The following is a 26,161-nucleotide window of genomic DNA, read 5'->3' on the forward strand; positions in this document are numbered from 1 at the left end:
CTTGATCCCCTGCTAATGACATTTAAAGACCACATGGCTTTTTGTTTATAATTTAGGCAGGATTTGCAAAAGTAATTCCGGTATTTCAATGCTTTTAAAAGCTCTAGCTTCTAGTTTTCCATAACTGTTGCCAGTTCCTTTAAGGAAGTTATGGTGAGTCACAGCTGGCATCCCTCTAGTCCAACATCACACCAATGTCCACTTGGGAAAAATCCATATGATGACCAGGCATTTGCCTACCAATTCTGCCTCAGTTGTTAATTTAGCTGCTAAGTAATTGGGGAGTTACCTGCTGACTTGATGTATCTTGCTGCAAAGCAATGCTGCTCCATTTCCAAAAGCACTTGGTTAGAAGTGACAGGGAATGAATGGGAAGAATTTTTTTTAGCTCTAAGCCTGAGGAAAGTGAAGGCAAACTCTTATTTAAATAACTGAAGTCCACATTCTCAAGAGCAGGGTGGCAGACCTGTGGGACTTGCCAAAAGGTGTTGTGGATTCAGGAAGTGTGCACAGATCCAAATGGAGACTGAACAGGTGTAGGAAATCCTTGACTGAAAATATGTTGGCAACTGGAAAAGTATCAGAGAAAGTATCTTGAACCCTTTGTCATCTCTTAATCCCTAAGCGCCAACCTGGCAAGGGCTCTGTGGCCACTAGTTCCATAAACTCCAACTTCAGTTATTTGCAATGGTTGTTGGAATGGTCCTCAGACTGCAGTGGAAAGGCTGCCAGGCTACAGAAGCTTCTTCCTCAACTTGCCTCTTCTGTCTGAAGGCACAGTTTAAAAACCTTGAGTTCTGATGTCAGTGCTAGTCTCTGCTCCTATCTGCAAATCACCTGTTTCTAGTCACAATGCTGTATTATGTCTTCACTTTATAACCACAGTCTTCTAGTTCCTATGCTGTGACTTGTATCTGTCTTGTGTATCTAAATAATATGTGAGATTGGACACAAAAAAACTTCTATGAATGTCCTGTGTCACCTTGTGAAAGGAAAAGGTAGTGTAGGTGTGAACCCACGCTTGTCACTCTACTCACCACGCAAAATTCTGCATGAAGAGACTTCTTGTTCCAGTATGCTGCTGCTTCCTTTTTGTCCTGAACTGAAGAATCTCCCCTTCTGATCCAGCAGACTTCTCCAGATACTGAGAGGGAAAAGCCCCAAACACATTGCTGCTCTTGGGGCTGCTGTGGGAGCCTCATTTCTCCCAGCAGGCAGCAGAAGCTCGACCGGGGCTTGTTCAGGTTCGCTTTCGTGCCGCGCTGTATGGTGGAAGTCAGCCAGCGACACCATCTCTTAATTGCAAGGACAGCGGCTTCACCAGAGCCAGCAGACACACTGCGGAGCTGGGATTTCGGGAGCCCTACGCCCCCCCACCACCACGGCGCCAGCCGGGCTGGGCTCCAAGCGGAAAACCAAAGGGGGCAGATAACCATAACCGGGCTCTGCGGGACCTACACGGAGCGCGGGGACCCGCCCAGGGCTGGCTGGTCCAGCGGCAGGGCCGCGGATCGGGACTGAGGGCCCTGAGAGTCCCTCCGCAGGGGGCGGGGCCAGAGCGGGGGCGGGGCGCAGGGCTGCGCTCCCATTGGGCAGCCCCAAGGCGGGGCGGGGCCTGTCCCGCCGGCAGGCTGGGGGCGGGGCTAACACCATGGCCGTGTTCCCGCAGGGCGCCGAGCACTGATTGGCTGAGGAGGAGCCCAGGGGCGGTGCCGATCTGCCGGTCCCGGAGAAACAACTTTTGATTGGCCGCTGGCTCTGCGGGCGGGGCGCTGCCGGTATAAGTGCGGGGTCCCGGTATTCCCTCGCTCGGATGTGCGGCGCTCCGTGCTCGGCACCCCGCGGTTGTGTCCCGCCTAGCCATGTGAGTGTCCCACCAGCCGTGCGCCAACTGTGGTGGGCGCTGCGCGGGGGTGGCGGCTGGAGCGTGAGGGAGCGGGGTTCTTGCGGAGCCCGCGTCTTGGCCAGCGGTGGTGGGGTCGGGTGGCGCATTGCAGCAGCCGCAGGCAGGGCTGCCCGCACCGCCCCCGGGCGGTCCTGCTCCCCCGCCGGCTGCGTGGGTGGGTGGGTGCATGGGCCGTGCTCCATCGCTGATGCGCGGGGCCCCAGCTGGAGCCAACCTGGCCGGCGGCCACCGCTGCGCCCAGCCTGGTGGCTGCCGTGTCCCCCCGGGCTGCCCCCGCGCTGCCTCCCTGTCCCTCTCCCGCACCTTCCTTCCCTGTCTCCTGGTCACCTCCGTGCGGCCAGCTCGCTATTCCCCCCGGCAGGCCGCAGTGCTTGGCGCGACCGCACCCGCAAGCTGCTCCGATCCCCGCTGCCCCCCTGGGCTTGCCCTGCTTCGGGCTCTCCCACGAGTCCGCCTGTTCCCGGTCCGGGGGAATCCAGGGAGGCTGCGGGCTCCCGGGGCTGCTGCCAGCACTGCCCCAACCTGGGGACACCGGGGTTCCTGCGGGTTTGGGGGTTCTCTCTCGAGCGGCTGAGCTTTCGCTCATGTGTGTGTTTCCTTAGGTCTGAGCCAGCTCAGCAGCCTGCTCCCGGGGCTCCCGAAGCAGGGGCTCCCGAAGGAGGAGCTCCCGAAGGGGCAGCCCCCGGTGGGGGTCCCCCCGGGGCTCCCCCCAATCTGAGCAGCAACCGGCGCCTGCAGCAGACTCAGGCCCAGGTGCAGGAGGTCAGTAGCTCTGCCAGCCCTGCTGGCTTCCCGCCGGATGCCTGGACTCTTCTCCCACTGCTCTGCAGCAGCGATGTTCTTGACTCGTGTCTGTCGCTGAGGGGGTGGCTCCTTTTGTCATGCCAATGCCAGAAATTAATTAATACTCAATACTCAGAAACAGGGTGGCAAACCTATAAAAGAGGCTGGAGGAGAGCTTGCTCTATGTGTAAAAGTCACTTAATTCCAGATACAGCTTCCAAGGACCAGGCTTGTTAGATTTTTTCCGTACCTCGTTGTCGTGCATCGGTTATGGAAATAAAGCTGTACAGCATCCAGGACAGCTCTTAATCCCTGTGGGCCGCTTCAAGGGAACAGCGTGTATGCAGTGATGTAGGGGAGCTCTTGCCTGGCTTCCCGGGATCAATGTCAGTGCCTTGGCTGCTGACGCGCAGTAGCGCCGTTGTGCCTCACTGGGGCAGCAACATGAAGCTCTTAAGTTAATTCTGCGGCTCTCGGGAAGTGAGCATCTGACTCCTCTCGTGAGGAGGGTGGCTTTGGCTTGCTGCTGGAATGGAGAACTCTTAAAAGCAGATGAGAATGTGAAGCTGAGGACCTGGTTTAAGTGTACTTGAACTGATATTTTAGCAGTGAGTCTCGGATTTTTTTTTTGCACTTCAAAGTAGGCAGTGACTTGAAATGACTTCTTTCTTACCCTGATCTGTGTCCCCACCTTGTTTATGTTTTTTTTGTTTGTTAGCATCTCAATGTCAGTTATTGGCCAAGTTACTCTTCTTTCTTTTCCACTGTCTTTCCCAATACAGCTGTTCTTACTATTCTTCGTTTTGCAGGTGGTTGATATAATGTCTGTAAATGTAGACAAGGTGCTGCAACGAGATGAGATGCTGTCCAAGCTGGATGACCGGGCAGATGCACTTCAGGCTGGTGCCTCAATATTTGAAAGTAGCGCAGCAAAACTCAAAAGGAAGTACTGGTGGAAGAACTGCAAGGTGAGTTTCCTATTGCCATGATCTCCTTCATCAGGAGGGAACTAGGCTATCCTCTCCTGCAGGGCTTTGCAAGTATAGCTGGGGCTTAGTAACAATTCCAAATGCTTAAGATTCCTTCACTGTGGGAAGGCTCTGAGGCCTTGGCTGTCATGCCTTCAGGGCCTGGCTTATGTTCCCTGGCTCTCAGGAAGGATGTGAACTTGTCAGTCTGTTCTGAGTATTGCTTTTGGACAATCTTTTTCTCCAGATGATGATCATGATGGGAGTGATTGGTGCCCTTGTGGTGGTGGTGATTGCAAGTAAGTACCAAAACTCTCAGGCTCACAGGTGAGGAAACACCAACTCTAGAGCACTTTAAACTTTTCTCTTTTGGTTTGAGATGTCGAGGGTCTTAGCTGCATAAGTGTTAACTCCAGTCTTTGGGGAAGGGAAGTGGAAGTGCTGGAACTCCCTCACTTACTGAGGAAATTGTATGCTTTACATAGTAATATGAGGAATGGGGGATGCCATCATTGTAGAAATGGGAAATTCTGCCTGCCAGGTCAGGTAAACCTGTAAGTATGAGGGGCATTTACCCTGGAGTGGCTGGGTTGGCAAGTTCCTTCCCTGGTGGGTGGTTTGGAGTTCTCTGAGGGACCTTTGGTGTAACTTGCCCTTTTCTTCTTTCCTTTTTTTTCTTTTTTTTCTATTGCTTTGTCTCCAGTCTATTTTTTTACTTAAACATAGCTCCTTCAGTCTGCAACCTACTGTTCGCTGTTACCTTGCCTGTCTCTTCTTGCCTCTGAGTCTTTCCTTTCCTTCCCTTTCCTCCCCTTTCACCTAGCTTCTTCATTGATTTCTTTATTGGTTTTAATTTATCTTCTGAATAGGACTCTAAGCCGCTTACTGAACATAGTTAGACTTTTCAGCAGCTGCTGCAGCTTTAGGGAGCATCCTCTAAGTTTTAGAGGAAAGAGGGGTTGAGGAGGAGTGGTAGCTATTTGCTCCTGCTCTTCTGCAGGGAACTTTTTGTGTTTATTTTTGGGTGTAAGCTTGTCAAATAGTGCCTGTGTGAACTCTAGCAAAATAAGAATGCCTTAACACAGTGCCTTTTGGGATGAAGGACTTCAGCATGTGAGAGTCTTTAGTGTTCTGCCTAAAAAGAGTGGCAGCATGACTTGAGCTTTTCATTGAGCTTCTGAAATAAAAGCTAGTTTGCATTGGCCAGTGGCTGTGAGCCATCTGACTAAGCTACACGTAGTGATGTAGATTTCTCTAGACATGGAGGGCTGAGCACTTGAAGAAATTATTTATTCTGCCTGTCCTTATTTCCAGATGACTTGCTGCCTGAACATGGCCATTTCAGTTTTTATAAAGGAGGGCCTACATGATTACCTCAGTCAGGTGCAACAGGCTAAACACATCTAAGGGAAAGGAGCATTGCTACTATTTAAAAAGCATGTGTGGGAGTGAAGTCTTTCTCCAGAAGAAGCAAATGAACAACAATTAGTCTGTTGGGGAGTGTCAAATATGCCTTTCATCTATGCACACACAAGCCAGGACCCTGTAGCTTCCTATTATCTTGTAGCTTTCCAGAAGGAAGACTTTGGAGTAGTGGCAGAGTGGGAATTGGTGTTCTGCTTTTGTGTGACTGGCTTGAATGTCAAGGAAGCTCACTGCTGGAGCAGATAGAGGTGAAGGAGACTGGAGGTATTCCAGATAAGACTGAATGAGCTGCACAGCTTTCTGATTAAGAATATCTGGTCTGTTTCTGCTGCAACAAGGCCCTAACTTTCAGCAGGTTAGCCAGGGAAATTCAAAGGGAAATTGTTGCAAAGTGACATCAGGTATCCTGGTTTGGCAACTTAGGTCTCTAGAGATCTTGCCTATCAAACGGAATCCTCCTACTTGCTATGGGTTCTCTTGAATTTAGGTCTAGGGTCATCTCTGATGGAAGTAAACTTGTGGCTATGGCTTTCTGTGAGTGATTTCCTTGTTCTTCTCCATCAAAAGTGACAAGAACTGTGAGTTTTCAAAATGTGTTGTCAGACATGGGTTAAATGAGCTGCCCTGCTTCTGTAGAGTCTTCCAAGGAATGTGTATCTTGTCTTTTAATGTTTTTTAACAAGCTGAGCTGTAGCCTGTAATCTAGACTGGAAAGTGGGTACTCCTTTAATTTAGAAAGCTCTGCCTCTGTTCTAGAACACACTGGGGTTTGTTTAGTCTTAAGGGGAGGCAGGGAGGACGTCACCAGAGTTCCCAGATAGCAGCTAAGTACAAAAGATGGGAGGACAGATGCTTTTTGTTTCACTGGGTGTGCTGGGGAAGCCCCTTTCCCCTTCTCAGGGCACCTGGCAAGGGGCTAGGTTTTGCATGCTCACTTCCATGCCCCAGCATTTCATTTGAGTTCATCTCCCTGCAATTCCATTCCTCTCCACCTCGGGGGAGGGCAGAGTTGAAGATCTGGAGTGAAGCAGTCCTCGTCCCCTGAGCACTTCCCTAATTCCATGTGGAACTGAGATGTGATGGACGGTCGGGAGTGCATCCACTGAAGAGGAGCCAGGGCCTGCTTGTGCTACTTACTGCTCTCATTTTAGGGGGTAGGCTTACAAGCTTCAGGCCCCCAGACCAGCAATTCTCTTGAACTCTTCTAAACAAGCCCTTGCTGCCCCATTCCTCTTGTCTCTCTGGGGGCTGAGGTCCTCCATGGCTGTCTCTTTCATTTCTTTCTCTTAGATGTTGTATGTTGCCTCCTCCTCTGTTCCCTTTCCCCTCCTTTATGTCTTTGTGCATGGGCAAAACAAATCACCAAGGCCCTCTTAGTAAAAGCAAGGGACTCTGCTGCCCACGGCATCACAGCCACTCATGCACGTGCAGTTGATTTACTTCCTCTATAAACACAACTGTAATCTCCTCTGGCATGTTCTAGAAATCAGCTCATGTACTTTTAATGGTCTCTAAGAAACACAATTCACCACCTTACTGAGTCTGTCTGGTCTGTCAGTGAGTGGGGAGTGGTTGGGATGCCAAACTGGTTTTGGAATTTTTTTTTGTCACTTCCATAGCATACACATACCTGAAGTTCTGTCCCTCAAAGGAGTGGCTGGTTTTCCATTGCAAAATGATCATAGTTCCAGCTGTGCTGGACTGACTCTGGTAAGTCTCTAACAAGATGTGTGAACCAGCAGCTCTGGGGCAGGAGGCTGCCCAAGCCAAGTCTATTTTCAGCCACCAAATGTCCAGCCACTGTTGTGTTCAGGGAACTGCCTTCCTGTGTGTTAGTGGTAGCTCTGGTTCTCAGGCTGTGCTGCCTTTAGATTTCAATAACCTCAGGTCCTTAAACCCAGAAAACAATTCTCCATTGTTCTTGGAATGCAAGTTCAGGACCCAAATGAAGACCTCCAAGAGTAGGATGCTGTTCACAGCATATCTTGGAGCATGACTGGAACAGAGGTAAGTACCCCTTTGTTTTGCTTCACTGTACACTAGAAACTCATTAAAAGGAAATGACAGGGCTTTGTCCAGTGCGGGTTTCTTTTAAAATGAGGTACCTTTGCCCTTAACTACCCTTACTGCTACAAAAGCTAGGCTGGAAAAGAGTCTCCCCTGTGGCTTCTGGCTGCCTTGTGATCAATCATTGTCCAGTCTTGAACATCACCAGAATCACACCAGAACAATGAATATACCAGAACAACTGACAAATGGAATTTGGAGCAAGGTAGCTAGACTAATTTTTCAAAGATGGAAGCCTTCTTGAGAAAGGAGAGTGTCTGGACTGGCTGGTGGATTAAAGCAGCATGCACAGTCTAAAATTCTACACTGTTCAGGCCTGCACAACGTGAACAAACTAGTTGTGCTACAATTCCTGCCAAGTTGTGTATTGCCTTCCTGTCAGTTCTCAGCCTCATTCTTGTAGGGGGATAGGGAAGATGTTTTCATAGGACAAAGCCATTTTTAGACTATTGATGATGCAGTATCCAAGTTCCTAGCCAAAGCTGGGGACTTGAATGCTCATTTTCCAAAGCTAACAGCTGCTATGGAGCACAGAGCTGGGGCTGAACACACTGCTGAAAGCTGCCCCAGGGTTGAGATCAATCCATGAGTCATGTTGTGGATGTTTGCAAAGAGTTGCATGTCTAACCATAAATCCTCTGGTAGGCGTTGAAAATACCATGTTCTGCTGGAAGCTCTTCTGAGGTGCCATCCTTGACTGCATCAGTGTTTCTGCTGCTCCTCCACTCTGTTATCCCAGACAAAACAGGGTTTTCAACGTGCTCCAAAAGCAAAGCCAAAGCTTTGGGAAAACAGTTCTTCAGATGTCTAATTAAAAAATCAAGCTCTGCCTTTAGATATGGAACATGCTTAACACATCTTTGAACTGGAACCAATTGCCTAGAAAAGCTGTGGATGCCCCATCCCTGGAAGTGCTCAAGGTCAGGTTGGCTGAAGCTTTGAGCAACCTGGTCTAGTGGAAGGTATCCCTGTCTGGGGCAGGGAGTTGGAACTAAAGTGATGTTTAAGGTCTCTTCCAACCCAAACCATTCTGTGCAACATGCAGCTCCCATATCAACTGCTTCATCCTGATGTTCTCTGTTTCTGTGGAAGAAAAGCCTCAACTATACTGCTCCTAAATGGATATACCTTAAACCTTCATATTTCTAGATGCCTGAGACATTGCTCTGGCCTTTCCTGAGGTGTCTCTGCAATGACCAAAGCAGGATGCAAGCTCTCATCAGTGATGGGGTTTGTTGTCTCAGTTGGAGAGTAACCAAATGATGGTGGGGAAGACAGACTTTTGTTTGGAGCTCAAATGTGGCATCAATACTTTTTCAGTGAATCTAGCTTCCTTGGGAAGTGACAGAGGTCCCTGCTCTGATGTATCCACTGGGGTTGGAAGCCTTAACTTGGTGGAGAGGGGTAGTAATGGACAGGTTTTATCTTTGTTCTGACGTCTAAGCAAATAATTGCTCTGAGAGATGCAACAGATAAAGATACAGGTTTTACAAATAGGGAACTCAGCCATGTCTGTTGGATACCTGAGCCTCCATGCTCCTGATAATCTTTGACCTATTTTTTGCCTGAGGTAGAGTGCAACACCTATTCAGAACACCCTCACTTGCTCCCAAGGTTTCAAGGCAACTTTGAGCAGTCCCATAATGTCCTTTCCTTCAGTGCACAGACCCACTAAATGATTTCTGCAGAGGACAAAATGACACTTTCTTTTTATGCTCTTTCCTCCCAGGCTTCTTTTCTAAAAGCCTTTGTACTAATTTTAAAATAAATTTTCTATAAAATTATTAAAAAATGAATAAAGATTATAAGCTTTTTTTTAGTTCATTGCTTTTAAGCATGCATTTGGAAGCTCAAGGCACTTTCCCCTCTTGTGCTTACAAGCCCTCTTTAAATATTGCAGATTGTTGAATACAAAGAACTGTGACTGAATGTGGCCATGCTTCTGGTATGTTCCCAATCTGTGTGGTTCCCCTGTGTCCTTTCACCAACAGCACTGCTGCCCTTTTTATTTCTTGATGTAGCCTGTAACCCCTTAGATTTTGTTGAATCTGTCCCAAGTGCCTGGTAACTTTTTCCTCAAATTTCTTCTTGGTTGGATCTCAGTCTGTGCAGACAAACCTTGACCTATCTGTTCAGCTTCTCTAAGCCCTCCAGCAAGCAGGGTTTAGTTCTTCTAAATGTATTATTTCCCCAAGTGATGGTTTTCTCCTTTTTTTTTCCAGCTTTCCTAGACACTTACGTTGTACTTCCATGCATTTCCTCTATTTCCTTAATTCTTATGGAAAAACAATAGTTTTGGTATCTGTTCCTAGTCCAAAAAGACACAGCCTTTAGCTGTTCCCTGCATGTTTTCCATGTTCTCAAAATAACTGTACTATGTCTCTAACACTAACCTATGAGTACTGAGCATTTACATCCCCTCAACTTTCTCCTCTTGCACAAATTCACCCCAGCTCAGGCCTTTAATTTGCCTTTTGCTGACCTGCAGATCCCCATACATGCATGCTTTCTTCCCTTTTCTCCAATTTTTTCACATTCTCAATGAAACACTCCCATTTTTTGGGGCTCCTACTCCAGCACTGCTGGCCTTGCCTCTCGTGTTCAGCCAGACCAAGCTCCCTGTACATCTGCTGAGCTCGTTTGTGATCCTGTCAGCCTACAAGAAATGCAGGGATTGTTTCTGGAAATCACCTGATTTCTCCCAAGACAGCAATTTTTGCACTGATTCTCAGGACAGGGAGGGCTAATCTATTTACCAACTGGTATAACTGCTTCTTCATATTTGTACAGGCTTTTAACTCTGGATTTACAGCTATCCTGAATGGTGCCATAACTTTGAGCTCATCTGTCAAAGCTCTTTTTTTGGTGCATTTTAACATTTTTATGGAAGAGATAGAATATGGTGCAAGCTTCCCCCAGGGAATACATCACCACCTTCTGCAGCTGTATTTCTTTATGATGAAGAGAACTTAATGTTTCAAGTAGTTATGCCTCTGATTAATCTTGCTTTAATCACCCACTTAACTATGATGCAGCAGGGTCTCATCAATTTTATAGTTATTACAAGGTTATTTGTGGTTCTGTGATGTGAAGAATCGTGTCTTACTCTTTGGATGTTTGGGAAAGATCATGCTTACCATATGAATCACCCTATGTTTATGGTATACAAAGACTGTTTTAGGCATTGCACCTGCTCTTTTTCCTTTCCTGATTTGAATGTGGCTTTGTGAAGCAAACAGCTTTGAGTCTGGTGTCAGGTTTTTGCTCATTCATGTGCTAGAGAACACCCAAGGCATCAGTCTGCAGTATTGAATTCATGACCAAGAACTGGGTGCAGCATCCTAGCTCCTCTATCTGCCTGACTTTTGTGTTTTACTTGTGGCCAATGTTACTTTCAGCAACTAAACCTAGCTTTTAGCTCTGCCTCTTGGGCAGTGTTTTTGCAGAACATGAAAGTCCCTTCACTGAGGCAACTTTGAGATTTAATTCTTTAATTACTTACTCTTTTTGACTTCATTTAAAATCAGACACAGAAAATGGATTTTTTTCATGTTTTCAGAATCTCTGGTTCTTTTTTTAGTGGGGACCTCCGAGGAGGAATACATGTTCCCATACCTCTAAGTGCTTCTTGCAGGCCTCTCCCTCTTGCTGGGCTGCCACCCTTGCTGAAGGACACCCCTGAATTACTTGCTTCTATTCCCAGCAGAGAGACATTATCTTCACTTTCAAACAAGAGTCATCAGCTGAGCACTGGGATAACATTTGAAAAACCATGAATATTTGTGCAATAAAGAACACAGCATTTGCGTATGTGAAGAAGAATAAAATCGCTCTCTGCTGGGAATTGAAAAGTGTATTTAGGTAATCAAGGCAAGAACAGTACAACCAGCATGTGTTTAGTGTCTCAAAGGGGAAAATTAGGCAACAGTTAGGATACTGCAGTAAACCCCTCCAACTTCCCAAGGGCATTCTATCTACCTTAGTTTTGAAAATAACTTACGTTTTCCTTTTGTTATAATTAACTAGTTTTTAAATTCAAAAGTGGCTGTTTGCAGTGTGATTGGATACATGGTACCACAGGTCTTTGCCTAAACTGCTTAAATTCTGATATCTTTGTTTGTCCTGTGAAGTGGATAATCCCATTTGTTAAGTAGGTCACCCTTGCTCTCTTGATACCCCATAAAGTGCAATGCAAACACCATTGCAGCAGAAGTCTGAGTATTTGTAAGAAAAGAGTGGCAAGCTCATGCAAGAAACTCGTTCTCTTATGCAAAGATCCCCGCATTAGCTCCTGGGAAGAGCACCACTTCTGCCTATGTGGTCCTGCTGAATAAACTGAGGCTTTCCTTGGAAAGACTTTTGATTAAAGCCTGCAGCATTCTCCTGGGCTTCCCTCAGGAAGAAGAGGCTCAGCAGAGTCTCAGTGGGTGGACCAGACAAGGGCTGAGCGGAGCACAACAGGCACTGCATGGCCTGTGCTGTTCCAATCCTCTCTTGCAGGATCCCATGGCAGCAGAGGTACTGTTTGACATTTTTGGAGGGTGTGCTTAATCCTGCCAAACTCTTTGTTTCCCTCATGAAGAAAACAGGGAGGGCCAAGCAAATGCAGAGATCAGTTTGTCCCAGAGCTGTTGGCAAACAGTCAAGCTGGATGTACACATGGATGATGTATCCCAAGGAAGGGGGGATAGCCAAGATCTACCAATGCCATAAAGGCAGCTTGAAAAGGGAGCCTTCACTTTGCCAGGGGTGTTTTGTTTCAGACGTGGGAGTGGCAGCAAACGTCAGGTACCTCTCCAGAGAATTGTGCGTAATACAGATTGAGATCATGCCAGTGGCTCTTGTCTCAAGTAGCCTCTACTGGGGAGGAGGAGAGGGTAGGTGACAGTGTTGGGATCAGAGCTGGACATGAAGAATGAGGAAAGAACAACCAGTTTAGGGAAAGCTAAACAAGGCTCAGCCTGCTGAGAGATTTATAGCCCAGCTGAGTCTCCGTTCCTGTTCCTTGTCATACCGCAGAGAAGGCCAGTCACACCTGCCAAACCTCTTTAATTAATGACAGACCAGAACTGTGGCAGCATCCTTGTTGGAGGGAAAAGAAAGCATGCATGCACATGTAGGTGTGCACATGCACAGAGTGTAAGGAAATCAAGAGGAACATCTTCCCCATACATACACTAGATCAACTCTCATCCCTGGTGACCCCCAGAGCAATACTATTTTATGAGACTGAAGAATTCACCTACAGAAGTGAAAGCAATGAACCCAGGCCAGCCATGGAGCAGTCTTTTGCTATGGTCCATGTGCAGCACCCCAGAAAGAAGGAAATGCAGCCCTACAGACAAAGTGTGCAGCCTTTGCTCCAGTTGGCACCCATCTGATCAGTGCAATACGCTGCTGCCTCACTCGTGTCCCACCTCACTATCCCTGCTCAGCCCACGTGGTTCCAGGCTGTTGTAGGATGGCAGTGTGGTCACTACAGCCTCAACAGTGAAGCGATGTGGAGCACTGAGAGCTGGTGCCTCATCTTGGAAAGCAGCGTTATCCTGACTGTTGGGAGGATGTCCCGGTGCAGAGAGCTTCTGCCGAGAGCGGAACCAGCGGAAGGCCAGGATAAAGGTGATGGCGATGAAATCCAAAACCAGCTCTGCAAGCTCTATCACGGACAAGACAGAGGATCCAAACCAGAGACTCCACTGGTTCCCAAGCTGGGACAGAAGAGTCACTACCTGCAGGAGATGGAGAAAGAGCAGTGAGGACAGATTTGTTTGGGACTTTCACCTCCCTGCCTGTTCCCTCTTCCCTCTGGTGCTGGGGGGCTCCCCTCACCCTGCCCCAGGAAAAGAGACTCAATAGCCAGCAGTGCTGCTGCAACAAAAGCTTGCCACAGTGGAGGGACATTGTGAGGGAATGGGTGGCCAGCAAAGACATGGTAGTAAAGTATGTACCGTGAAGGCTGGAGACTCCCCATTGGTCTTGTAGTTCCACTCCTCAAAAAAGATATTCACTTTGGCAACTCCATTCCTGTGAATGAAAGATGATGCTCACTAATCCCAGCTCAATCCCTTCATTTCTTCACCAAACCTTACTGTCTTCTCTGTCCTCTTCTGCCTCCCATCCTTCTCCCACATTTACCACCCAAAGGCTTTTCCCCACCTCTGCAGCTCCCTCATTCTGCACTAAATACAATCTTTGGTACTTACAGTGCACTTCTGATAGTGCACTGTAAAACCCAACCTTTGTGGCAAAAGCTCCTTCACAACTCTCCTTCCCACTCTTCCACAAGCACTTACTGTAACTCCAGAACACACAGCAAGTGCCTGGGGTTTACTATTTTCATATCAGCATCAGACCCCTTTCAAAGTTTTTCCCTTGGGTCCCCAGTCCTTGCGGAAGTCTCAGTGTATATCTACTCTGACTCAAATCCACTGGCCTTGTCCACAGGTCCCATGCCTGATCTCTTCCCATCAGTGATTTAATCTTAACTCTGACATTTCCAACACACATACTCCCCTGGGATGGTTTCTGATTTGGACACAGTCTCTGTTTAGGGGCTCTCACCTCTTGGATGTGATATTGTATTTGTTCTGTTGTGAAAGCATGTAAAAAACCCAGTCCTGAAATGAAAGTGCAATGAATTGTGTTACATGATCACAGTCACCTCCTACAGGTTTAGCACCCATTGAGGAAGGACTAAATGGGAGGTGGGAGTGGTGCTGGGGAGCCAGGACGCTCTCTCCTTACCTCTGAGACAGCAGAAGGCCAGCGGGAATACCCAGCTGACAGCTGGTATTCTGTCATTCTGCAAAACAAGAGGCTGTGTTAGCTGTTGAAGCTGTAGGAGCCACAGGGCCAGGTCTCACCATCCCCAGGCACACCTGGAGGTTCCCTCCCATGCTATCGTTCTGCCCACTTCCCACCATGCACGGTCCTTGGGAGCTCACCCCTAAGCCAACCCTGATGCTCCTCAGCCATTTTGGCTTCCTGATGGGAGAAATACCAGGTTGGAGCTCAGTTATTGACTCAAACTTTTGCCCTGGTCAGAGAATGTTTTCCAACACCTCTAGGAATAGTTTCCAATCTTCCTGACTGACTGATGATCAAACTTACTTGCAAGGTTTCCGACACTTGTGGAAACAGCCCAGCACATCAGCTTTGAATTCAGCCAGGAGTTTGTAATAGCAGTAGCCTGAGCAGCAAAGAAAGTAAATCCAGGTGAGCTCACAGGTCCTTAGACAAAAGGTGATGTGTGACAGTGAGGGGAATCCAGAAGAGGTTTCCTTCCACAAGGGGCTAATCATCCAAGACAAGACTGTCTTTGGGATGTCCCACATTAGGAAGCTCCTTGAAGACCATGAGATGTGCTGGGACACGGGCTGGATCAAACAGGTTCAGGCAGGCATGAGCTCTACTGTTGCTGCTGTGCACTTACCCCAGGCTGTGTGCTTTGTGTAGTCACAGTACTCTGCTCCATCGGGCAGGGGATAGAAGTAATATGCACAGCCACAGCGTTCCACCATGTTGAGCTGAAAGCAGGAGCGAATGCAGACCTGGGAGGCACATGAGATGGAAAAGGCTCATCAAGGGAACCAAACCCACTGCTGCCCGTATCACATCATACTATTAACAGAGTCCATGGACAAACATGGCCATTAGGGGGCTGAAGTATTTCAGGAAAGTGGGGAAACAAGGTGGCCCAGGAAGGGTGACGGTGAGCTACCTGTTCGGTGTAGCGGGATGAGTAGAGATTTTGCACTGGCACGTCACTGCCATCCTCTGTGCAGTCGCTGTAACTGCCCCCGAGGCGCACAGTCATCTCCTGCAACAGCCAGCTGTCACTGCACAGAAACACTGCCACTTTGCTTCCTCTTCCCACTCTCCCATGCTGCACACTGCTTGTCCATCAGTATCTGCTCTTTGTGCTTTCCTTGGGATGCCACCTCCCCCTGCTTGCCTCCATTTCATTGTTCACTGATAAACTGCCGCCAAATGCTTCTCATCTAGTCCAGCAAGCTGTTGTTCTTCCTCTCCCTTCACTCCATGTGATTAATCCCCTCCCTTAAACACATGCTAGGTCCACTAAGTTAAACCTCCCCATAACCTCACATCCACAGCTCTCATCCCTTCTGCTTCCTCACCTTCCTCATGCTGATGGAGGTCTCAATGCCAGGACGGACGTTGAAACCTCCATCATCCATGAAGGCTGGCTCATTCTGGTCATGGACCATGACCCTGGCTCCTGTCACCGTGGACAACAGAGGGATGAAGTCATTCTGCTCCGTGCGCACCACCAGAGAGAGACCTGAGGGAATATCAGAGAGCAAGGGAGGTCATGGCTGGCTGTGGTGCAGCAGAGAAGGGAGAGCAGGACGGTTAGAAGAGAGTCTGAAAGAGACAAAGGAAAAGACAGACATCAACCAAGGCTGAACCAAAGCTTGGCAGCAATAGAGGGTGGCTGGAGGGAGGCCAGAGACAAAGGTGGAGGCTCCAGAAGAGACCAGAGAAAACTGGATTTCATTGCTGTGGCTTAGAAAAAGCAGAACTGGGAATTGAGAAAGATTTCCTGGAGAGACTTGAAGCCAGATGGAAGAAAAGCTGGAAGATTTGGCCTGGAGAATTTTCAGGGGATTTAGGAACACAAACAGGTCAGTTTATTGAAAGAGGAAAATGGGGAAGGAGAAGGCAAAGACCAGGAGCACAAGCGCTATGGCTCAGCAGTGGACTTCAGGAAGGGCCAACACAAGTCCAGAGGAAGCAAAGAGCATAAGGATCAGGCACTGATGAGGAAGAGGGATTTCAGTGGAGAGCAGTGAAAGACAGCCACGTCCATGAGACAGCTGTCTCCACAAGGATGAAAACAGCTTGGGCAAGACAGCAGGGCTGCAATCTGCCACCAGCAGTACTAAGCACAGCAGGATGCCCATAACTCCTAGGGAAAACAGAGCTAAGCAGCTCTCCTTACTCACCAAAGAGTGCCTCTCACCCACCGTTATTGATCCCAGGCAGCGAGGATGTCCACAGGCTGCTGCTGTTGTCATTAAAGGTGTAGCAGTTCCCATACAAGGGATGGTGGAAGTGGGTATAATTCCTGAGAGGGGAACAGAAACATTCACACAGAATGACAAGGGCTGTGGCACTGAGCGGCAGGGCTTTCTGAAAGGAACAGCTCTGTTTTCCATCAGCAGGGAGAGGGGCTTACAGCAGATGGGCAGTATTTGTTATGTAAACTCACTCGAACAGGGAAAAGCAATTAAAATGAGCTGTAAAAATGTCCCGGAGCTGAACAGGTTTTTACACTAGGTTTTTCATACTGATTTTCAGAGCCCAAAAGGGTTTTAGCCATGCTAGCAATTACTGTACCATCTTCCTAATACTGATGAAACTCAGCTTTTCCTACTCCTTTCCCTCCCTTGCAGATGGGTTTCATTCCACTACCTCCTTGGGGCTTTTTGACCAATAATGGCAGGAGAAATGAGGGATTTTTTTTTACTGTCTTTGTATCAACACTCTCTTCGTCCTGGATGTGGGCTGACATGTACCACTTTACTACTATGGAGTAGTAAAGTGGTACATGTGTCTATGCTGTACATCTGTGCCCACTCTGGCGTTTGTACCAGTATTATTATTTCATTTGTGTGAAACCCAGAAAAAAGGAGAAATCAGCCTCCAAAGTTCATAGTTCCAGGTCACAGAACCTGTGGCCCTGATATGCACAACCCACAGGAAAGACTCAAGACATTTGATACAACAGGAACTGAACAAGAAACAATCCCACCCTGGAAAAGAGGTTCTCTAATGTGGGTTCCTTGATTGCCCTCAAACCCAGGCACAAAATGAGTGCTTTCAGGAATGTTTCCACTACTTACGCCTTGTCACATGTTGCCTCATTGAAGCGGCAAGCATAGATAAAATTCTCAAAGTCAGACTCATCCAGGGCTTTTGCATCAGGCACCTGTGCCAGGATATTGATATAGTGAAAGCTGTACCATTCCCGCACGGCATCCACTCCCGAGGAGTACGCCTGATGGAAACAGTCATTGTTCTCACTGCACTGTTAAGAAGAAGAAAAGCCATGTCAGAGAAGTCTTCTTGCCCAGAAGGCAAGGCTCTGTCTGTGGAAAAGCTGTGCTCCCTCAGCACAGGCAGGAGATGCTGAGGAAATGAAGAGTTCCACAGTACTTCTGTGCATGACCCACAGGTGATCAGCAGGATATGGAAAAAGCCCAGGGCAGCTCCTGGGTGGAAGGGGAACACCAGGTGAATAAGCGAGGCTGAGTAAAACCCGGGAGGCAGCAAGGTGTGCAGGGTTATCTACACATAAATTCTACCTGGTATAAAACCAGGAGTTTTAAATTCTTGCGTGGGGAGCCCTTCCTTCAGGGTGTGTCCAGAAAAACATTTGTGATCCTGTGGGAACTCCAGTTAACTACTGAGCGATTAGCTTCAGTCCTTCAGTGCCTTTTTAAATGCAAACACAGATACCCTAGGGCGAGGAAGCCGCTACCTAGGAGCAATTGCGACCGTGATCACATTTCAGGTGGCCCAGAACCATCACATACTTTCACCTTTGCTATTACTGGGCAATGCAGCAGCTGATGCTGATAAACTGCTCTCCAAAGGCAACTGCAAGGCTGATGTACCCACAGGAATGAAAAGGTTTCCCTGCTCTTAGGAAGACAAGTACACTGACATGGACATGTGCCCTGGGGCCTGCATGGAAAGGGACAGAATTTGGGGAGCAGGATTGTATGGAGCTAAGGATTCAGCTCCGCCTTTATCTGTCATTAGCAAAAGCCAGTGGAGATTAATCAGACTTCTACGTAAGAAAGATTAGGCCAAGGGTCTAACAAGACGAAAGTAGCCAGGCAGAGACCGGAGTGGGTAGGGCACAGAGTATCTAGGGATCTCACCAGAACAAAGCCAATTTTCCAGTCATTCTTGTCCACTGAAGGACTGTTCTCTGGCAAGTTGACAAAGTTTTCCCGCTTCTGCCTCCGCAGAGGATGGCGCTGGACATGATGGAGCAGGCTCCTTGAGCTACGCCTTTGTGCGGACAGCGTGGACCAGTCGCTTCGTGGCAGAGACATGTTGTAGTCATAGAGGTCTAGCAGTGTCTGGTGGGTGATTTCGTCCAGCTTATCCAGCTGCTTTCGGATGGCGCTGTATCTGTGTAGGGGAGAGAGAAGACCAGCAGGTTTAGGGGTCGATGCACGTAAGCAGCTCTGAATAAGAGATGCAGCAAAGTTTGCTGGGGTGATTCCGGGCATTCCTGCCACCAGCTGTTAATCTAACCCGTTGCTGGAGGCTATCTTGCAGGACAGAAGTAAATCTGCTCTAGCCCTGTGGCAGTTTACATTGCAGCCTGCTAACACACATCACCAAGCAGAGCTGCCTAAACTCTAATGCCTTACTGTGAGTGCCCTGCAGCAGCAAAGACCCGGGAAAAGCGTCCTTTCCACTGGCACCGCTACAACAGTGGGCAGTCGAGGACCACGGGGAGAACGAGAGTACGTGCCTTTATCCTGCACCCATCGAAGTCAAGGCAGTCAACATCTCTGCAAGTCTGTTTCTTACCTGTATGGATTGAGGGTGCACAGCGTCACGGCCGGGAAAGTCAGCCTGTCGGAGTTAAGGTTGAGGTTGAGGTTGACAGGGTAGCTGAAGTACTCCCTGTAGAGGATCCCAAACTGCCAGTACATTAAACCGAAGGTGAGAAAGAAGAGGACGGACCAGAAGGCAGTCTTCATCTTATTCTTTTTGGAGCACACCAGGCGGATAGCCCCGTGGATGGTTGTGTTGCTGCAGAAGAACTGGAATAGCTCCTGGTAGGAACTGTAGAATTCGATGAGACCCTCCCGCTCCTCTTCTTTCTGCTGCTGTTCCTCTTCTTGCTTACATTGTCTCATCTTCTCCCCTTCTGGCATCTTCCCTGCCTTCACAGACCCAGCCTACAGCACAAACTCAGAATTAGTGGGTCGCGCCGCAAGACCGTGGCTCCGGGAAGCCATGCCCGCTGCACAGACTGGCTCTGCATCACCATCTTCCCCGAGCCCCGCTGCTCTCACCCTCTCCTCCCCGACCCCCACCCAGGCTGCAGCTCCCCCTCCGAGTCCTCCCGTCCCGTATGTGACACTGGGCAGATCCTCCCCCCGAAGAGCCCCCGCGAGCCCCGCTGGGGTCGCGGCACTGACGCGGGGCGCGGTGCCCATGGCGGGCGGCGGCTGCTCGGGCTGGAGCCGGGGCTGGGGCCGGTGTGCTCTGCCCAGCGCTGCCGGCTCTCCCGCAGCCTCCCCGGCTGGGCTGGGACCGGTTCCTTTCCAGTTGGAGCCAGCACCCCGCCCGGCTCCTGCCCTGCCAGCCTCTCCCCGCCCCTCCAGCCTGTCCCTCCAGCCTGCCCCTCCTGCCTGCCCCCTCCTGCCTGCCCCCTCCTGCCCCTTCCCCTTCCCCCGGGCGCCGCTGCCGGCGAAGAAAAGCCTCTTTAAACTCTCAAGTGTCGGCGGCGGTGCAGCGGCGGCCGGGGGACCGGGAGACACGTCGGGGCGGTGACCTTGGCGGTGCCGGCGGGTCGAGGTGCGGCCGGCGCTCTCCCGGGGCCAGCAGGGCCCCCCCGGCCCCCCGAGGTAGCCCGGCCCCGGCCAGGTACGGCCGCCGAGCAGCCCGAGCCTCCTCCTCCCACCCCCTCCGGCGGGGACGCGGCGTCCCAGCGAGCCCAGGCGATGCAGAAAGAAAGTTGGCAGCGCTGGTCCCCGAGGCAGCGCCGGCCGGCCGGGAACCTCTCCTGGGCCATCCGCCCCGTCACCGACCGGCGCTGGGGGCTTTCGTGGCCAAATTGTGCTTTCCAGGGGCAAAGCCGCGAGTTTCGGGTGAGATCTGCGAGAGGGATGGAGCTGGGACAGAGGAGGCTGGGGGCGAGTCAGTGATACACATCGGTTACCGCATCGCCTTTGCTGGTGCCTTAACTAAAGAAATCTTTTGTGTCTGTAAATGCCTGGCCCAGCCATGAGTGGGAACTTGTTTCACTGATCTGTGCGTGGGAAATCAAAGCCTCCCGGCATTATCCAAAGCCTTCCAGTGTTTCCTTGGACCAGGGAAATGAACACCCTTAGCAAAATGTGACCACAAGTCCCAAACACCCCCCGTCATTATAACCGTGAAACTTTATCAATCTTTTCTCCCAGTGATTTTCTTTCAAACTAGCTCTCTCGGAAGTTTTCACTTATTTTTTTCCTTTCTGGATACCTTCTTCAGAAAAGTCCTTCAGAGTCTTTGGTCACTGAATTTTGATCCTTATTGAGTTAGCTGCGGTTTGGTTAGTGACTCAAAATACGCAGCCACTTTCACCTCTTCATATTGCAAAATCCCATACTTGAAAACGGCAAGCAGTACACTTTTGAGGGCAGCAGTTAAGTGACAGAGTCGAGGAGCAGCCTTGTGACAGGTGCTTGTTAGAAACCTACAGCCACAACTTAGAGCGTTCCGCTAGCTCCTTCCCCTGACAAAAAGCAGTGCAAAGCAAAAGCAGTGTTTCTCCTGCAGTTCTAAACTTAATTGTATCTCCAGTCAATTATTTTTGAACTTTCTTCAAAGATGGAAGTTGCAAAATGTGAGAGGGGTGAGGTGAGTGGACTAATATTGTATCAAATGCTTATTACAAAGCAGCTTCCTCAGAGCATTACTGCCTCCACTTCTGGGGCCCCCAGCTCTGGAAGGACATGGTCCTGTTGGATGGAGCCCAGAGGAGGCCAAGAAGATGATCAGAGGGCTGGAGCATCTCTCCTATGAAGGCAGACTGCAAGGAGAGAGTTGGGGTTGTTCAGCTTGAAGAAGCAAGGCCTGCAGGGAAACCTTAGTGCAGCCTTCCAGTATCCACCAGGGCTACAAGAGAGCTGGGAAGGGACTATTTATCAGGGCATGCAGTGATTGGGCAAGGGGGGATGGCTTCAAACCAAAAGAACATAGGTTTAGATTATTTTAAGGAGAAAATTTTCATTGTGAGGGGGTGAGACACTGGAACAGGTTTCCCCAGAGAAACTGTAGATGCCACATCCCTGGAAGTGTTCAAGGCCAGGCTGGGTAAAGCTGTGAGCAACCTGAGGTAAGGGAAAGTTGGAACTGGATGACCCTTAAGGTCTCTTTCAACCCAAGCCATTCCATGGTTAGAAATATCCTGAGTTGGACTGACAGTCCATGCAGCTCTGTATCCCATCTTGGGCAGTGCCAGTAGGAAGTGTCATTTAGTGGAAGAATGTGAGCTCTTCTGTCTCATGCCACTTGCAAGTTTCATGCAGGTGGGTAGAGCTGGAGACTGACAGTTCTGCAGCATTGGTGCTTAGAGTTACCAGTGGAACCTACGGAGCTCTAATCCAGTGTCTTCACAGAGAGCAACTTGTTTGATTTACATTAATGACTTGTTTGATTTACATAAATGACTGTTACACTAATGGACTAATCCTCCAGTACTGCCTCTCTCTTAATGGAATTGTGACTCTATCTTACTGGAGTAACAAAAATTATTTTGCCCCTGAAAATGCCCCTTTTTTGCTCATTTAAGTTAACAGCACCCACTAAGCAACTACAGCCAAATTTAGTAACCTGTAGGCATTCTCTGATTTCCATAGTATGTAAAAGGATTTTAAATTGTCTTCAACTGATCTTTGCAAATGACTTCAGAAACATGGTCCTCTTTGTTGGTGTGAGACAAAGGTAACTTACATTTTTTGGTTTCTTTTGACTTGAGGAATAATTAAAACCTCAAACATCTGGACTGGTTTGCTGTATCCAAATGACAGTCTAAAGCAATTTTCTCAGCATTTTGTCATGGCTGACAATTTCCATCACCATGTTGTTTGGGAGAACTTTCAGCCTTTGACAAAGTTTGGACAAGAATAGCAGATAATGACAATACACACATGTCTGTGTATCTCCATATACACATACACATACACATCTAAATTTATTTTTCAGAAGACTTTTCCCATGTTGTTGTTTGGGGTGTCTTTTAACAATGAAAAAGCCATTTACTGGCCCTTTCACCATTTCCAGTGGCTGAGACAGCTGTGCTCTAAGCAATTCCCCTTTCCCTCTTTCTCCCCCCAGTGAGCTGCCTGAGCTGCTGTGTGTATCTGCTGCTGTGGCACACCTTGGAGCACGGATCAGCCCTGAGGTGACTTCCAGTTGCTTCAGTCATGCGAATATCACGCTTTGGCTGTGGCTCTGTAAAAGTCCCTATGTCCCCATGGTCACACAGGTGTGCTGCAGATCAATTGCCAATTCACAAAGGAACAAAAATTTCCTTTTAACATTGCTACAAACACAATTATGATTTGATTCCCCAAATGCTTTAGAAACAATGCAAACAACAAGTCTCCTGTTGCCAACTCAGCTGCCAGGCTCAATCTCCATTAGAAAATCAGAATTTGCTAACTCTTTTGTGGTTGGGTTTTTTAATTATTACTTAGATCTTCCCAGCTTTTGTGCTGGGTTTTTTTCCCTAGTGTGTACATGAAGTAGATCACTGAAGTGATCATTTTCTGGCCCAGATTTTCAGTCATAAATGGTACCATTTTCCTCAGGCACACTGCACTGTAACAGAAGATAGTGGTAAGGAGTTATTAATGCTGTTTGCAAAAGCAACTTCTGCTGATCATTTAGGTGATTAGGTTCACTCCTGTCTCAAGCTTTCCTCACACAAGAGGCTTCTGAGCATTTTGCCTATCCACAACTTTCTGGATATTTCCATCCTATTGAGATATTGACCTATCAAGGTGAGTCACACCTGATGGAACTGGTTTTGACACTGATGGTTATTACCCTCACTGCCATTCAGACTCAGCAATTATGAGATAATTTGTCTTCTGAAATCCCAAGTCATGCAATAGAGTGAAAGATCTTCCATCAGGCACTATAAATCCTCTTTGGATGTTTTGGTTCATCATATTTACTCCACCTCTAACAACATTTTAATCCGAGGAGCTTTATGCTGTAAAGATCCTTGTTGCTAGTTCCTTCTCTTGTGAAATGGGAAGCGCCCTGTTGTTCTGGGCAGTGCTTCTGTATATTACATCTTCATGAGCTCTGAATGCATGATTGCTTTTTATTGCTACTGAACAACCTTTGAGTAAACATGAATCACTCTTTATGGCACCAAATTTAAAATGTTTCCTTACCAGCTATGTCTATTATCTGCCCAGGTAGGAATTTGATAATGATCTGTAGTACACACAATATTTTGAAATAGAACAAACTTCTTTTCTACACACTGCTACTGTGGTGGGAAAAAAAAGAGGAAGATCTCTCCCTGCCTAGTATGGATTCCAAGTGTAACAAATTATACATGTTTTTATCTATTCAAAAGACCTTTGATCAGTTTAATTCTTTTGTATATCTGTAAATGCAATTGTGCTTTCCTTCTGCTGCAAGGCAGAAGCCAGTGATTATTTTGGGATTATTTTTGGATTACCTACAGCGGCTTATATTTTTCTGCATTAAAACTAGTGACCCATACAGTCAAGGAATAGCATCATGGATGTTGCTGTAAGCTTGTTTGGCCAAAGAAGCCCCAGCACAGTAGGTGGCAAAGATGGGTGGATGTGAGGCTACACAGTGAATGGCTGATGTCTTCAGCAGGCAGGTATTTCCCCAGTGTGCAGGAACTTCCTTGAGGCAGAGGTGGTGATCTCCAAAGAGGATCATTATTAAAAAGCCATCAGGCATTTCCAAACCAATCTGCTGGGCTGTTGAATGCCTTCTGCCTTGCTACTGATGTAACTTGCCAGGCAGCAGTGGTGTCTGTCCCGAATAACCCAAATAAGCACAGCAGCAAGAGCATGTCCATGTACATCCACTCCTTTGTGTCCCCAGGAAGCTGATTGTCAATGCATGTCTTCATTTGTACCTCGTAGGAGCAGAGTGGCTGCAGAGAGCCATTCTGGTGAAGCAAAGGGAACCCTGGTTGGAAACTGAAGCTGTGTGTGTTATCTGTGTCTTTTAGCATGAAAGATGGGAGACTATTGGGTAGAATCATGAAAATAAAATATTGTAGGACTGAGAAAGTCCTGCTGGAGATTGCATGGAGGGAAGTCTTTCTTCCTGAGAAAATGAAGTCAAGATGAGAGGACCCCAGAAGACTCAGCTGGCAAACCTGAATTAGCTTCTGAAAAATGTAGCTGACTCCCATCTGTTGTCCATATTTCAGGATGAGGGATATCGCTTCCAGGAAGTGGTCTATCAGACAGGGTGCTGAAGAAGCCCAGTGACCCAGACCCTTTAGCCACACTGCTTTGTGCCCAAGCCAGCTTCCATCTTCACTATTCATGACCCATTGTCTTGCATGGGAGAATCAGAGTCACCGAGAGCTGAGAACAGGCCTTCAAGCTCTACCTCTGCTGCACATTCCCTCATGGAGGATCAGCCAGATCCACAGCTCCACAGACACTGACCTCAGTCCAGTCCTTCTGCTGTGGAACCGAGTGTGGAAATGGCCAGATGAAAACTCCCACCCACTGGCACAGCTAAGCTAATACCCATCTGGAAGCTGAGTGGGCAGGCCAGGCTGGAACAGCAGCCAGCGAAGCTGTAGGACTGATTTCTCCATCTGCTTTGTCTTGAGGGGCAATTAATAAGTGGGCCATCAAGATGGAGCCTCCTTGATGTCCCCCCACCCTCCGCTGCTCTCCCCAGGTTGAAATCTTTAATTTCCTCATTCCAGCCTAACAATATAACCATTATCACAGCCACCTGACTCGCTGGCTCTCTGTCCCCACCCCTTTCCTGATCTCTCCTGCCCATTCCTGGAACCTGGAGACAGAAGCAGCCACCTCAGACCAGTTTTTCATCCGGCAGCTGCTGCTCCCCAGCCAGCAGAGATGACAGGGTTTGGGCTGCTCCCCTGCGAGCCCAAGGCAGCACCCTCCTCAGCACAGCTTGGTGGACACAGGTGCTCCCTGCTGCCTGTCTGCAGCTTTTCAAGAGCTGGTGACAGCACAACCTTGCTTACGTTTAGCTTGGTTTTTGACACTGCCTCGTGTGATTCTCCAAATGCCACCCCAAGGCACTCCCACCCCAGTGGTTTCATGTTGCTTCTGCTTCTTGGCTTTGCTCTGCTGATGGTGATCTCTCCACTGCGATACAAGCCAAAACCTATACCCTTGAAAAGGGAATCCAAATGAAATTAAGCCCTTAAGAAGAGAAGTTAATCTATAAATCCCACTTCTTCTATGGGCAAAGCCAGATTTCATAGCCAAATGGCCCAAAGGAGCACCTCCCACCACGCCCTTTTCAAAAGGAGGAGCAGAAGGCATCACCCCTCTTTCCAGTCTCCCTTCTAATTGTTCCAATGTGTTCAATTCATTCCTTCTACTTGAGAGGTTTTATGTCTTCCCTCACAAACTAGCAGTGACGCAGCATTCTGGAAATAGTCTGAAAGCTCTGGAATGGTCCAGGAAGCAAAGAACCTCTTTTTTTTTTTTTAAGGTGTAACTTGATAAGTTCTAGTTAAGGATTAGGTAACAAGACACCCTTTGGTGGTGTCTTGGTTTTTCTGATGAAGTAATCTGAGGTTTGTCCTCTGTAGAACCTGGAATGTCTGGATTCATGTCTTCTTTTTCTTTTTTTGCCCTTCTTTTAATCCTTACTTTTAAGCAGAAAAGGTTGGCCAACAAAACATGAATCTTAGTCAAGCCATGTGACCACTTCTAGTGATACTGAGAGGAGTGAGATTTCTTCATGATAGTCACTGTCCCATTCTGTCACTTCTTTTAACTCTATATCTGGATTTCAGCTGCTTCAGATACATCTCACAGATCAAGAAATTTATACTCCTGGGTGAATTTTGGGGTCAGGAAGTCATAAAATAAGACACATAGGTTGTTTTTTAGGAGAAAGAATCTTCCTCTGTACCTTGAAAAATGGTTCACTTCAATGGGTCTTGGGCCTTTTGTCTTTCATATCCCCTGCCAGTAAAGAATCTCAAAGTATTTGCTCCTGGTATGAGGATGTGCATATTTATCAGTTG

At 48.2% G+C, this 26,161-nt stretch overlaps 2 protein-coding genes across 9 annotated transcripts in view; one reads left to right on the forward strand and one right to left on the reverse strand.

Moving 5' to 3' along the window:
- Positions 1–1,719: 1,719 nt before the first annotated feature.
- Positions 1,720–26,161, forward strand: part of VAMP1 (vesicle associated membrane protein 1) — a 30,543-nt gene continuing 6,101 nt past the window's right edge. The window contains exons 1-6 of one of the 6 annotated variants that reach the window (XM_085069348.1): positions 1,721–1,864; positions 2,509–2,668; positions 3,499–3,657; positions 3,905–3,956; positions 6,702–6,792; positions 7,795–9,343. In XM_085069348.1, coding sequence (XP_084925474.1) covers positions 1,863–1,864; positions 2,509–2,668; positions 3,499–3,657; positions 3,905–3,956; positions 6,702–6,787 — 459 coding nt within the window. In that variant the 5' untranslated portion in view covers positions 1,721–1,862 and the 3' untranslated portion in view covers positions 6,788–6,792; positions 7,795–9,343. Of the gene's footprint in view, positions 1,865–2,508; positions 2,669–3,498; positions 3,658–3,904; positions 3,957–4,360; positions 6,619–6,701; positions 6,793–7,794; positions 9,344–26,161 lie in introns of those variants that run through there. The other 5 variants (XM_085069339.1, XM_085069358.1, XM_085069372.1 and 2 more) reach the window with 5 other exon arrangements.
- SCNN1A (sodium channel epithelial 1 subunit alpha) lies at positions 12,182–19,818 on the reverse strand. Of its 3 annotated transcripts, none has more exons than XM_085069113.1 (13): positions 19,697–19,818; positions 18,724–19,097; positions 18,060–18,315; positions 17,016–17,200; positions 16,137–16,237; positions 15,288–15,451; positions 14,870–14,968; positions 14,582–14,699; positions 14,260–14,338; positions 13,894–13,951; positions 13,711–13,766; positions 13,098–13,173; positions 12,182–12,878 (listed from the first exon to the last, which is right to left on the reverse strand). In XM_085069113.1, exons 2-13 carry the CDS (start codon positions 19,071–19,073, stop codon positions 12,552–12,554), a joined length of 1,869 nt encoding a protein of 622 aa, XP_084925239.1. In that variant the 5' UTR covers positions 19,074–19,097; positions 19,697–19,818; the 3' UTR covers positions 12,182–12,551. The 3 variants fall into 3 exon arrangements, with proteins under 3 accessions (XP_084925239.1, XP_084925249.1, XP_084925259.1); XM_085069123.1 differs by lacking the exon at positions 19,697–19,818 and adding an exon at positions 19,341–19,497; XM_085069133.1 differs by lacking the exon at positions 19,697–19,818 and adding an exon at positions 19,236–19,253.

This window comes from Lichenostomus cassidix, chromosome 1 (assembly GCF_008360975.1).
Source record: "Lichenostomus cassidix isolate B80296 chromosome 1, HeHo_3.0, whole genome shotgun sequence".
Classification (NCBI taxonomy): Eukaryota; Metazoa; Chordata; class Aves; order Passeriformes; family Meliphagidae; genus Lichenostomus; species Lichenostomus cassidix.